Source organism: Haliotis asinina, chromosome 10, assembly GCF_037392515.1.
Source record: "Haliotis asinina isolate JCU_RB_2024 chromosome 10, JCU_Hal_asi_v2, whole genome shotgun sequence".
NCBI classification, from domain to species: domain Eukaryota; kingdom Metazoa; phylum Mollusca; class Gastropoda; order Lepetellida; family Haliotidae; genus Haliotis; species Haliotis asinina.
Genome location: NC_090289.1, coordinates 12,413,276 through 12,428,283, shown reverse-complemented (window position 1 = coordinate 12,428,283; position 15,008 = coordinate 12,413,276). Strand labels below are relative to the sequence as shown.

The 15,008-nt window shown below is 41.3% G+C and overlaps 1 protein-coding gene across 1 annotated transcript; it reads right to left on the bottom strand.

Annotated features, from left to right (window-relative positions):
* Positions 1-7,398: 7,398 nt before the first annotated feature.
* LOC137297882 (streptococcal hemagglutinin-like) lies at positions 7,399-14,710 on the bottom strand. The gene is made up of 7 exons (XM_067829856.1): positions 14,638-14,710; positions 13,848-13,871; positions 11,976-12,011; positions 11,447-11,482; positions 10,940-10,993; positions 9,971-10,240; positions 7,399-8,804 (listed from the first exon to the last, which is right to left on the bottom strand). Exons 1-7 carry the CDS (start codon positions 14,708-14,710, stop codon positions 7,582-7,584), a joined length of 1,716 nt encoding a protein of 571 aa, XP_067685957.1. The 3' UTR covers positions 7,399-7,581.
* Between the last annotated feature and the right edge of the window lie 298 nt (positions 14,711-15,008).

Genomic DNA, 15,008 nt, shown 5'->3' with positions numbered 1-15,008 from the left:
GCACTGCTCACAACTTCTTTACCATCATTACCCTTCCAGTTATCAAAAGGACTTATCATTTCTTGATAGTGACAAGTTTGGATTCTACTTCGGGACTTCTGATTCGAAACCTTGTCTTAAGAGATACCCAATCTGTGATATATTGATAAAACATTAACATATATGTTGACGAAATTAGAGACAAGGTCGTGTGAGTTAAGACATTTGGAAATTCTTGAGATTTTTAAGTTATTTTCCTTTATGACAAAAATATACGAACTTGTTGAAAACAGTTGAACTGTACCTAAGGCCTTATAGCAACGGACAATACAAGTAACCTTCATTTTTTACTTACTAAATCTCATAGTGTGGCCAAGTCATGTTTTTAATCATTATTAGTTTCATAGTTTATATGTTTCAATTTTAAGTACTTGTATATAGTTAATGTATAGTGTATAGGTGTCAGCTTTTATGTGTACAAATGAAATGTAACAAACCCTCTCAGTTAAATGTATCCCTGCACCCACCATCACTCAAATTAACAATAGTCAGTCAACTGGGTCAGGCCAGCTTCTGACCCATGCGCTTTCACTCTGCACATGCTTTTTTGTCTTTCTGTCTCAGTTTCTCTGGTCAGCTTGCCTCTATTGTCTGCTAAGTTTTAAAGGTTTGTGTCACACATAGCTTGTTGGCAGTCAACAGAGATCATATAAAGAGGAGGATCAGTTCACTATATTAGATGTTTTGTGGAGCTGATGAGGAGTTTATCAGGTTAGTACATATATTGTATAGTCTGGTTCATAATTATTGAGAATTTGTCTTCTTACTTTGAGCTATCCTAACACCTCAACTGATTCACTGATACTTAAAACTAAGTAATGGTATAAGGGAGGTAACTCATCTTGGCCTACTGAGTATAGTACAATTAGAGTTACCTCCCCTGAATTTGTAGCAGACGTCATTTTCCTCAGCACTGTCAACAATGTCTGCTGAAGATAAAAGAAGGTTGATTTTTGAGTTGTGTAATCAAGGAATTGATGATGTAAATACACTGGCAGAGAGAACAGGAACTCCTCTTTCTACTGTGTATAGGATTAGGAAGAATTTTAAAGAGGGAAAGGATTTTGGGCATCAGAAAGGAGCAGGGAGACCCAGAAAATTGGACTTCTCAGATCGCGTCCGGCTGGGAATTTTAGCGTCTAAAAAGCAAAGGGCAAGCATCTCCAACATCAGGTATGAAATGATAGAAAGGGGATCAACAGTTGTATCAAAATCTACAGTTAGAAGAAATTTGATTGATCTTGGATGGGAGAAAAAGACTGGAATTCTTTCTCCTCTCATGAAACAAGAACATAAAGACAGGCGTGTTGAGTGGTGTTTGGCACATGAAAACTTTGACTGGGAAAATGTGATTTTTACTGATGAAAGCTCAATATGGGTATATCCCAATAATGTGAAAATATTGACAAAGTCTGCGTCAGCACCGTTGTATCGACGACCTAAATACAGCCCAAAGTTTCATGTATGGGGAGGGATATCCTTATTAGGAACGACCCCGCTGTGTGTGTTTGAGGGAAATCTGAAGTCAACGCTACACTAACATGTTAGATAATTTTCTGCTTCCAAGTGCACATGTGTTTTATGGAAATGACTGGATTTTGCAGCAAGATAATGATCCTAAACACACCGCAAAACATGCCAAGCAGTGGTTTCAGGAGAAAAATGTGACTGCATTACCATTTCCTGCATATAGTCCTGACTTAAATCCCATTGAGAACATTTGGGGGATGATGAAGGAATGTGTGAATCAAAAGGGGTTGACAAAAATTGAAGACATGAAGAGAGAAGTGGTCCGATACTGGGACAGCATAACTCACGAGACACTAACCTCTCTGATAGGAAGTATGCCTACCCGTCTTAGACTGTGCCGTGAAGCTCAAGGAGACTTGATAAAATATTAAATTGTTACCTACACAACATGAAAAGGTCAGTTCACTTTCACAATACATTCAATTTTATCTGATTTGTTCTCGTTTAATAATATGAAATGCTTTAGCTATTCTCAATAATTTTGAACCATACTGTATTTGTATTTATGATATTGTATATAATGTACTCCTTACGGAAGTGTTATATTAATGCTTCCATGTATAAATAGATGTATCTATTGTATAACTAAACGTGTCTATTGTATAACTAAATGAATCTATTGTATAACTAAATGTATCACCATGTTCTCCAACTATTAGTACCGTCGGTTGGACGGTTAAGTGAAATTGTCTAAATTACGTCATTGAATATAAATTACATATTAACATTACTAGGCTAAACTAACTAGACACACTTAACAGATGTGTGAATGTATAATCCTGTGAATGTGATATGAAATGGTGAGGGTACATGTGAGATTTGTTGATTTTATCATACCGTATCTTATATACCATTATTAGTATTATCAAAGTTGTATTTTAATTTTCTTAGAATGATCTTCGACAACTCGACTGCATGAGAGGTAGTAGTCACTCATTGCCACACAGTAGTAAGTGTACCTTATAGGACCTTATAAGTAGTAAACTTCATGCATTTTCCTCAGGTATATGTGTAATATACTTATTGAATATCCTAAATGATTTATGTATGTATGAATAGTGTTCATGTTGTTATTTATATTTTGAAATGTATTTGTGCTAGTGCAGTATCAGGGCTAGTTATATCCCGTTAATAGATGGAAAATGCAATACTTCTAAATGTATGCCTCGTTATGTGTGCTACCCTAAAATTTGTAGTTACATGTATGTATGTTTTCAGGGTCACCTTAACTGGTCATTTTAATTGACCCCTCCACCAACATTATCCCCCTACCCGCTACTACAATAGTAATCTAAAGAAGGTAATTCATAAGGTAGGCGCACATGGGTCCAGCAGATAGCGCGTTAGCCCGGACAGAGGAAGTTTGGTTGTTCGATTGCCGACAGCGTCACAATCAGACGTTAAAGATGCCAGCTTTCATTTTTAACTTTTTTCAGAATCACATAGATACCCATGGTGATTATCTAACAGAAGGCCATCCGTGGTCCAGCAGACAGGGCATCAGTTCGGACAATATGTACTTTTGGTCATTTAGAGTTTAAGTGAGTGATTGGGGGTAGTTTTAAGCCGCTTATAACACTATTTCAGCAATACCACGACGGGGAACACCACGTTGCACTTATGTGGGGATTCGAACCTGGGTTTTTGACGTTACGAACGAATGCATTAACATTTAGGTAAAACCATTTACGCTTGGTTATGTACGAGATGCTTCGTATCAGAATACAAAAATCTACGATTCGCGAGGATGCCATTCCTTTGTCAGCAATGACATCATGTGAGACATAAGCTGCAATGACTCCCTGATGACGTCAGTTCAAAACGCAGTGATAACATCACCTTTCAGTAAAACCCACATGTACTTTAGTCGATGAGACCTGCCATACACGAATACGTGTACTTCATCTGATAATATGTCTACAGCCGCTCCCTTCACGTTGAGGATCTTATCCCACATAACGCTATCAGATCACATTGCCCGATATACTAAAGGGTGGCTCAGCTTGCATGCCAGTAGTTGCAAGAACGTCAAGCAGTTTAGTAACTTGACACACAAACAAGGATGCTAAGATTTACCTCCTTGTCTGACTCCGAACTGCGTTGGACGTGTCCTGCGTTTTGTGTATGTGGACGTCCGTGCGTACGTGCATGCGTGCGTGCGGGTGTAGTTAGTCTGGATTAATTCCTTAGAATTTTCAAAAACATACAGTGTCTGTTAATACCACTTCGAAGAAAGCACATAGGTCTACCGTTTCACACCACATCGGTATTAGTTTGGACTCGGGAATTATAAAATATTCATATGATATCCAGTGTACACTGTTAAAAAATGAGGAGGATAATGGAATTTAAATATTAATACCGACTTGTTTGAACAACGATAAATTTTGACCTGAAACATGCTCGGCAGCAGAGTTCATACATATAAACACAACAGTAGCCTCAGTGGTGTAGAGCATCCGCCCGGAGAGTGGAAGTTCGCGGGTTCGATCCCTGGTCGCATCATACCAAAAGACGTTAAAATGTAGCACTTGTTGGTTCCTGCCTGGCCCTAGGTTCGGAGTCAGTATAATGTGTCTGAGTGAGGTGTTCATGCTTAACTGTGGCATGGTGTCTCAGTGAGTTGGCACTATGACAGAAAAAGCTGAAGTCTGGGGCAGTACAAGCAGCCACACATACACACGTATGCACGTCATCATATGAGGGAAATACTCTAAAGTACGACGTTACACCCCTTTTTTTCCTCACCTGTAAACCGAAATGCAAATGCCACACAAGTGCGCACCGTGCTGGTTTTACTGTGTTTTGGAAGGCTGATTGTTCTGTGTAAACCATTGTATCATTGTTACTGATTCTTCCTATCACTGTTGTTATTACCAGATAATATTCTTTGTTTGTGAACGAACTAGCCACATGGCGTCGCACACAATCGTTGACTAGCAGACTGTGAGTAGGTACCCAAAACCCGAATCATGTACGGTTGACCTTGTTTCTGGCGTCCAAGATCAACGGCTACGGCAACGTACTGGCTCTGATCCCGCGTGCGAATGTCCCGGGTGAAGATGTTTTCGACCGTGACGTGTTGTGCCACCCCAGACAGACGTAAATGATGTACACGACGTTGCTGGTCACGTGATTTCAGAAGTGTACATATTCATTTTCTTGGTCGTGTCTGGCGACGTCGAAGTGAACGTCACATTAACGTCAACCTGAGACAGAAGTGTCAGGTTGACATCGGTTAAGTTTGGTTGATTTATTGTGGGCCGTCTGTACATATACGAATCTGGACCAGACAACCCAGTGCTCGATAGCAGGAGCATCGATCTACGCAACTTGAATACGATATGTGTCAAGCAAGTCAGCGAGTCTGACCACCCGATCCCAGTATTCGCCTCTTCATGGGTTGCTGAAGACCCCAGTCTTCACGGGCTGACATCGGCTAATGATTGATTGATCCCCAATTCATATTTTGTTTTCAACGAATGGCCCACTGGTACATTGTGGACAACACAACATAGTCCATTAAGTTTGTCCCCCGACTCTTAGTCAAGTCATTCGCCTGTTTGAATAAATATATGCTACCTGTACCCCTTGATCTGGGACAAAATCACTTTAAAAGATCATTATCACCAATTTATGACTATCCCTTTCGCGATATGACGTAATTTAACGACATGGATCGCATTCCCGTCAAGGGTGAGATGGGTGGGTGGGTGGTTGCTAGTAAGGATGGTAGAGTGAAGGTGGTAGGGTGATTGTTTCTCAACACTTACAGAATGTGTGTGCCTCATGCTTCCTGACAAACGATTACACCAACTTGGACACCACTTACCCAATTTGACAAGACTGTATGTTGCGCTTGGTTTAAAGGTATATGTCCTTAGATAATGGTAACGAACTGGAATATCTATAAACTTCTCGTGGTGACCACGCTGGAAAAAAAACATACGTTTTTGTGATCCGTATGATTGTTTGAGTCCGAACCCTGCATGATTGGAATCAATATTGATGAATCAATATTGATTTTATGATGGTGCTTGCTTACTTAAAAACCCTGATTTTCATACGAAGCCATGTCTGTACAAGTATGGCCCTGGAATGTTTAATATTGAATTTACTGGTGAATATAATTTTCCTACACGTGTCATGCACGATTCGATTTTAGTACACCCATGTGACGGTATGACAGCCAGCACTCTCCTCCTCATACCCCTGCCAGTCTCCTGATTCTCTGAAGGTACAGTCTACGCCACTGCTTGAGTAAAACAGCTTCAAACTGGGCCAGGTTCTGTACAGGAGGATCCCCTTGTTGCTCATGACGACCAATCATGTCTCAGATATGCTCGAAAGGGTTAAGATCGGGCGTATTCAGTAGTAAGATATGTCAAGGTGTTTAACTAAGTTCTTTGTGTATACATGTACCAAATCAACCCAGTCAGTGAGACTCGATAAATCAATCAAACTTCCTGAAACAACTACAGATGATGAATTGATAAGCCAAGACTCAAGATACACCCCCCACTCCGTTGAACTCTTATTCATGAAGACTTACTGTGTGTGTTAATGTGGGACACTTCAGTCTGAAGTGCTGACTAATCTGAGAACAAAATATTTCTTCAACCGAAACTAAAGATCGTTAGGTCTTCGATTGCACCAACCCAACACTGCATATAGAGTCAATAATGAGTAGGTGAATAGATGTATTTATACAATCACACGAGACTGATTGATGGACTTGTGACTGCTGGACTAGTTTGTTTTGTTTGTTGTGTAACGATGGGCAGCAATATTCCAGTCACATGACGGCGGTCAGTAAATAATCGAGTCTGGATACAATCTACGCGGTTGGGATACGATGACGTGTCACCGAGCTTGACCACACGATCCCGATAGTGGCCTTTTACGACAGACATGGGTTACCGACAGCTACACCTTTCTAACCAGAATCCTCATGGGTGCCAGATTGTGATTTGGCAAAGCCCCCACATTTTGTCGAGAAATATACAAAACATCAGCGACATAGTCATATTGTTTTAGAAATCTCGGCTGAAAGAAACATGCAATATATCATGAGCTACGATCAAACACACCAAGTCTATTTCTTACTTAATGACCATCGGTCATTTTCGGATGCATGCCATTTTACTTTTACATGCATATGATCATGTAGATAGAACTGTGATTGGTTGGATGATATTTAAAGTCAGACTATGACTGCTTTATGACGCCTTATTATCGAGTCTGAGATACAATCGGGAACCGCTGACATGTTTCAACCAAATCTGACCACTCGATCTTGTTAACTGCCTGTTATGACAAACATGGGTTGTTGTTTAAACCATCTGTAACTGATCATCACAGGTTCATAGAATAACTACTGTATGAATATGATATTTACGTCTATACTTTTAAGGTACGGCGATTAATTATACATGGCCGTTTCTAGACATAAAGTCTGTTTGCTACATTTACCAAAAGGTCATACAATCTCAGAAGGCACAATATTCTTTATCACTTCTGTCTATGAGGCTGCATCAGAGTCTCTCTCTCTCTCTCTGTGTGTTTGTTGTTCTGTGTGCGTATGTAATAGAGGTTGCAGGTACAATTTACTTTTATTCACAAGTCGCTAAGTGAAAACGTCAGTGACGTTTTGTCCAGTTCTATCATGAAATTCCAGCTCCACGTGAGAGTAAATCCCAAAGGATTCTTTATCACTTCTGTCTATGAGGCTGCATCAGAGTCTCTCTCTCTCTCTCTCTCTCTCTCTCTCTCTCTCTGTGTGTGTGTTTGTTGTTCTGTGCGCGTATGGATGCAATGACAGCAAAAACACACGACTACTGCTCCTGACAATCCATGAATCACCATAAAAAAACAATTGCATATTTCATATCACCTGATCCTGGTACAACAAGGGCCATAACAGAGCTAACTGTGAGTGTTTAGACACCTGGACCAAGTTCAGGGATCCCCGTGAGAAGATGAAACTCCGGTGTATGCTGGTATTTTGAGGCCTTATTTAACCCAAACTTCGCCAGATATTATGTTTCCTGAGGGATTTGCTGCATACATACTACAGATACCCGACCGGTATGTGAAAAGGACGCACTCAGACAGCATTTCACAAAGAGCCGAGCAACTTGGTCTACTAGAAAGTTGTCGTGAGTAGACATGCGAGAATGTATTTACACTGTTCATCCTCTGGCTGAAACCGGAACTGACGTTACGACAGGAAACTAAGAAATCAATCCTTGCTTGCTGATACGCTGACAAGCTAGAGTTGGTTGGTGTAGTTGTTGTTGTTGCTACTGTAACTGAGGATGAGGATAGAGAAGGTGTTGATGACTGTTGACTTGTTGCAGACGTTGATGTAGATGATGGTGTCCAGGATGTGGTCGGTTCAGATGTTGTTGAAGATGAAGTTGAGCCAGACGTTGACGCTATTTGTTCACTTGATGTAGACATTGAAGCTGTCGGTTGACCTGATGTTGAAGCTGAAGTTGAGGCAGACGTTGAGGTGGCCGGTTCACTTGATGTTGAAGGTGAAGTTGAGCCAGGCGTTGGGGATGTCAGATCACTTGATGTAGAGGCTGAAGTAGAAGCTAAAGTTGATGCAGACGTTGAAGTTGCCGGTTCACTTGATGTTGAAGCTAAAGTTGAGGCAGACGTTGAAGTTGTCGGTTCACTTGATGTTGAAGCTAAAGTTGATGCAGACGCTGAAGCTGTCGGTTCACTTGATGTAGACATTGATGTGGTCGGATCACTTGATGTTGAAGCTAAAGTTGATGCAGACGCTGAAGCTGTCGGTTCACTTGATGTTGAAGCTAAAGTTGAGGCAGACGTTGAAGATGTCGTTTCACTTGATGCTGAAGGTGAAGTTGATGCAGACGTTGAAGCTGTCGTTTCACTTGATGTTGAAGCTGAAGTTGGTGCAGACGCTGAAGGTGTCTGTTCACTTGATGTAGACATTGATGTGGTCGGATCACTTGATGTTGAAGTTGAAGTTGATGCAGACGTTGAGGATGTCGGTTCAGCTGATGTTGAAGCTGAAGTAGAGGCAGACGTTGAAGCTGTCGTTTCACTTGACGTGGACATTGATGTGGTCGGATCACTTGATGTTGAAGCTGAAATTGATGTAGACGTTGAAGTTGACGGTTCGTTTGCAGTTGAAGGTGAAGTTGAGGCAGACGTTGAAGCTGTCGGTTCACTTGATGCTGAAGCTGAAGTTGGTGCAGACGCTGAAATAAGAATATAAAATACATGCTTAGATCATCGCCACCACCACCACCACCACCATCATGATCATCATCATCATCAAAAGCAATGGTATTAGTCGTGAAGTGCTACTACACTACGAAAGACCAATCTTTGCTGTCATCCTGGAAGATAATATTCTACCAGTGGATCCAAACAGATTACACACGTATGTGGTGTGATACACACGAATAAAGGCACAGGAAAAGGTTAATCGAGAAATGTAGATCAAAAGGATGAATGAAATGAGCCTAAGCGAAGTATTGATCACATTCCGTTCATCCTGTGATATTTAGGGTATTCATGACCATTGACAATACAAATATAGAAGGGAGACAGGTGTCCAGCGAAATGATAAAGATCGGCGGTCAGGCTCACTGACTTGTTTGACACATGTCATCGTATCAGAAATAGCGTAGATCGATGCCCATGTTGTTGGTCACTGGATTGTCTTGAATCGATTATTTATAGACTGCCAACATATAGCTGGAATATTGCTGAGTGCGACATTAAACAACCAATCAACCAGCCAGCGTAGACAGTCGGTGCGGTGCGGTGCGGTGCGGTGCGGTGCGGTGCGGTGCGGTGCGGTGCGGTGCGGTGCGGTGCGGTGCGGTGCGGTATAGTTGCAAAGCGCCAATATTCAGCTCAGTTCAATTCAGTTGCTCAAAGGTGCCTTGATTTTTGCCTCGATCACAGGATGTCAATCCCAGTGGCACACGGTATTTTTCGATCCCAACTCCCTGGGAACCCTACAGCTAGTGCACCAAGTTAGTGAGGCTTCCCAATCCTAACGAGGTAACCATTCCCAGCTGGGTGGACTAGGACACATAGTCACAGTGCTTTGTCCAATATACTTACACTATCCAAACTGTTAGGAAGGAAGGGTGACAATATATATTTTAAATGCCTCTCAAAGAAATTATCCAAACTGCTGTATATCAGAAGGGTCTGGAGGGAGAGTTTTAGTTGATTCGTGTCATCGCGTGTCACTATGTGCTGAACCATGCTCAGTATGTCAATCACTGAGTTGCTTGGTACTCGAACGATTACACTCAGCCCGCGGTTATGTAATATTCCTGAGTAAGGTGGTAACTGAAACAAACAAACAAACAAACAAACAAATGATAAGCTTAATGTTTCCACTTACCTTTGTTCGACTCATCACTCTCCTCGGGTGCAGCTGTCGCACCGGATCCGTCAGCTGCCGCTGTCGCACCGGATCCGTCAGCTGCCGCTGTCGCACCGGATCCTTCAGCTGCCGCTGTCGCACCGGATCCGTCAGCTGCCGCTGTCGCACCGGATCCGTCAGCTGCCGCTGTCGCACCGGATCCGTCATCTGCAGCTGTCGCACCGGATCCGTCATCTGCAGCTGTCGCACCGGATCCTTCAGCTGCAGCTGTCGCACCGGATCCTTCAGCTGCAAAATATGTAATCACAAAACTCGTTCATACGAAAGGAGATTTCGTGCTTGGAGGCCACTGTGGAATCACTAGTCATTTATCCCTGTGTATATATCAGTAACATTGTTTACATTCTATTATATTTCAGTAATCCTATGTGACTATGCTTGTCGTGAGAGGCGACTAACGGGATCGGGTGGTCAGGCTCGCTGACTTGGTTGGCACATGTCATCGCTTCCCAATTGGGCAGATCTATGCTCATGCTGTTGTACACTGGATTGTCTGGTCCAGACTCGATTATTTACAGACCGCCGCCATACAGCTGGAATATTGCAGAGTGTGGCGTTAAACTGAGCTCACACACTCACTCAATAATCCCACAGCCAAATTTGTGTGAACTCAAAAGACTGTAGAATATAACAACAACTATGTTTCTGGTTTTATAGAGCAATGCCATCATCATGTTTGACCTTCTTTGGGGCCGTATAAGGTGAGGCAGTGGTAGTGTTTCGAAGATACTAGGTGATTAAAGACATCATAGTAAATTATCTTGGCTCGCTCATTTAGTTGATCGTTGCTTAGTATGTCAATTACAGAATTGCCAAGTTGAGGCCCCATTAGTTTCATACCGCCGACATACGTTTGAGAGTTCTTTGGCGCAGAAATAAATGTTCAAACAAACAAATAAATTTATTAAGCGTAATATTTCCACTTACTTTGCCCAGAGCCGCTACTCTCGGCGGTGGCAGCTGTGGCAACAGAACCACTACCTGAAATGGATATATCACATCACTCTTTCATAAAAAAGCACATGTAAATCACGGTGCTACGTGGAATTACCACTCGTTTATATTCAGATGTGGATTATTCCTATGATTAGCTCGATCTTACCGTCAAGTGTTGCGCTATTCGTGTTTGCAGAACAGAATAGGGCACATAACGATGATTTTTCAGCAAGCCGTAAAGACTCCGTAAAGAACTGGTCTTCAGGAAACATTGCTTGCTATAGGTGACGGCTAATGCGGGCAATTTTCATGGCTCCTGATGTGGAATGTGCATGTCACCGTTTACCACAGTGTATTGATGCTCAGTATCACTGGATTGTCTGGTTCAGACCCGATTACATGTAGTGCCGTTATTTATATTGTGCACATGCGGTATTCTCAGAATGTGGATATGAATGAAACGAACAAAGAAATAGTGAACGCAGTGTTATCACTTACCGATTTCAGAGTCGCCTATCACACCGGAACCTACTGCTGAAATATATAGAATACAGAACTCTTATGGATAAAAAACATATCAGCTTACTTGCTATGGGGAATTATCACTCAATTTATCCGATGTAATAATATATGCTATTATATTTAAAGAATCTCGAGTCTAAATTAGTAGACAACTCGAAAGATGTGCAAAGAATAACCAGTCAGCTTCGTTCTGATTTCATAGATCAACGTTATTATCACGTGTTACCCCACGTAACAGGCAGGCGAGACAGCGGTAGTGTTAAAAAAATACCAGATGATTAAAAACAACCTGGTAAATTATCTTGGCTCTTCGGTTTGGTTGATCTGTGCTCGATGTGTCAGTTACTGAACTGCCAGGTCGAGGCCCCATTAATTTCACCGTTATGTGCTGTTGGGGAGTTCTATAGTGCGGAAATAAATGTTTAAACAAGGAAAAAAATAACTTCTTTGTGCGGGGATAAATGAAACAAACAAATACACAACAAAATGTAATGGTTTCACTTACCTTGACCCGAGCCGCTACTCTCTATCGGACCGGAACCTTCAAATGAAACAGTATTTATAGTAATAATAACAGTAATACTCTGTTTATATGGCGCTCATATCCAGGCACTTTGCGTCTCACGGCCCTACGTACATTACTATCCCCTCTCATGGGGACACTACTGTATTTACCTATACATTTGTAACTCCCTGTGATCATACAGCCATACTGCCAATTAGGCGCAGTGAACTAAACACTCACATTGCCATCACGGGTACCCACTTTACAGCTGGGGAACTGACACAAAGTGGACCTTTAAGTATCTTGTCACCCTCTGGACACGCACCTAGGTGCCTCCACCGGGGATCGAACCGGGCCTTCAGTGTGTTAGGCAGATGCACTATCACTGCAGTACTGGGCTCCACATGAAGTATATAATGACAATACTCGTTCAAAAGAAAATACCCAAAGTGCTTCGTGGATTAATCATCAGACGTGTTTGTGGTTTCATATATCAATGCTTTTGGTTCTCTTAAGGGATGATGTAGGTGAGGCCTTTGTAAGATATGACATGAATAAGGATATTCTTGAAGACAGAGGTTGTTCCAAATGTCAAGTTAATATTGACCCAATTAAGTATGTGTTACGTGTTCTGATCCTGTCGTGAGGGTCTGACTATCTGATCCCAGGTAATTGATTTGTGCGGTAAAAACAACCTGGAGAAACAGACCTTTATGACAGTACATGTGCAGTCATGTCGCAGGGCTTTAAAAACTGTTTGAACACGTGCAATTTGCGCCGTTATCTAGCTGGAATATTCTTGAGAGTGGAGATAAAATATACCCAACAAACAGAGAGACAAACGAACGAACGAATAACCAGCATATGTGCACTGTTGGCAATTGACGCTGCATTTAGCAAAAGTTTCTTGGGGTTCTCTAGATCTTCTGAAATAAATTACTTCTGATTACAGCCGTTTCAGCAAATTTAAAATTTCTGATCCAGTTTTTCTTACAGTTTCGTATCTACCCCTTGTTCACAGCCCTAGTAGATATCGTATGAGAATATAGCAGAATTTGACACAATAAAACCATCGAAGATTGATTTCAGCCTATCTACAAATGTTTATTATTAATACAAATATTTATTATGCCGTGAGAAGGAGTCATTTCCATGCATACAGGTGAAAGCAAAAGACTCATTTAAATATACATTTAATTCTGAAAGTTCATGAACTTTAGATAAGTGTCCAAAATGTGTGAAAAAAGCTTTATCTATCCGTTATTTCTTGTTATGATAGTGTACCCTTCAGCTGTACACCTATCGACCCACCACCCCTTTGTATGTATGTATTGTTTTTGTATACGGGCCTTTATATTGAACAAACTTCCATGGCCTGATTCATCGCTGCTCACATCTAACTAATCAGCCAAAAGAAACACAACTGTGCTTTTTTGTCAAGTTTACATACAAATAAAATAAACACGAACGCCTACTTTCATGAGATTTCACTTTTTTGCGAAAATTGTGTTTCTTCCGCTGTTCAGTACACACACACACACACACACACACACACACACGCTCACACACACACATATTTTATATGGAAGTCTGGGGCTTAGAAGCGTTGTTTTAGTGTTCACATGTAAAATGACATCCATATCATACTAAAGGACTTTAGTAAACGGTGCTTCATGTTGCCCTGCCTGTCGGAAGGTTAACTGGAAATAGTATGGCGATATTTTTTCTTAACTTTGCATGGTTCTTTGTAATTGATGAAAGATGATAGGCATGTACATTGTTTCCCAGTAAACGTCACTACTACACACCACACCACACCACACCACACCACACCGAAATTCAACAACACGACACGTAAGGGCGTCTACTTACCTGAGCCGCCCAGGCTGTTTGTAGCTGCAAACGTATTATAAATCCGATTATTCAGAGTATACTTACATAGTGTCTTTTGATAATAGCATTTTGCCATCATATGATTTGATATTTATACAGTTATATGATATTTATGTGTATGTCAGTTATGATCAATGTCTAACAATACAAAAATATGCGGTAACCTAAAATATACACGATTCCAGTTTGGTAAACCGGGCTCTGTCTCAAACCACGTCGTCTTAAAATACTGGATTGTCTGGTTTAGACTCATCTGTTGGAAGATCGTGTCCAAAGCGACCGCTCATAATTTATACCTGGAGACGGAGGTGATGATTTGTTTTAATGAATAAGCATGTGCAGAGTGAATAACTACCCACCTCCTACCCCTACCCCGTCCTCAACCCTCCCCTATAATATATGTACAAAGCAAGTGACTCCCCAGCATGTCACGTAAAACATCATGTCGCCTCACCTCCAACCCCTATGGCTTTTAACACAATATGCTGATATTTTTATTCTCGAAATTGATGACCTTCCTTCCTCCCAAGAACAAATGATTGACTCCCATCTTAAAACCATCATCACCCTCATGCCATATATATCATGAAAGGTCACAATGGCAGGCACTGACGTTTTATACAACCCAAAGGTATATACAGAGCATCCTCAATCGGGGTACAATATTTTTATATCGAAATATGATCATATCGCACTCAAACATGGTAGTAACAAAAGTAAATAGTTTATCTGCCTGGAGGCTGGCATTCAAATGAAAGTGAACACGTACCTCGAGTATGTTTCCAGAACAAAGCCATCGTTATCATCACCACCACCATCATCATCATCAAAGAGTGGACCATCGTTTCGGATTCTGTCGATGCCCGTCTCTTAAACTTCACAGACTTCTTCAAAAATATATCCTAAAATCCGACGAACGTTTTTTTCCCACTGAAAGCAGTCAGAGTAGCCCATCAATATTTTTTCTGGAGTCGAATCCACGGGGTCCCACAATACCACGGTCTTCTTGTGTATTTCAAAAGCAAGATTAAACATAGATCATGCAGCCGTAGTATGTGATGGGCATGTGTGGTAACATGTTTTCCTTTCAATAAATGGATGTTTAACGCTAGCACTACAATTTTCTCCAATGGTGTATCT

Coding starts and splice junctions, on each gene's coding strand:
- LOC137297882 (XM_067829856.1), bottom strand. CDS start 14,710: ATGGTCCACTCTTTGATGATGATGATGGTGGTGGTGATGATAACGATG. Junction 10,994..11,446: donor GATAGGCGACTCTGAAATCG/GTAAGTGATAAC, acceptor TATCCATTTCAG/GTAGTGGTTCTGTTGCCACA. Junction 10,241..10,939: donor GAGTAGCGGCTCTGGGCAAA/GTAAGTGGAAAT, acceptor CATATTTTGCAG/CTGAAGGATCCGGTGCGACA.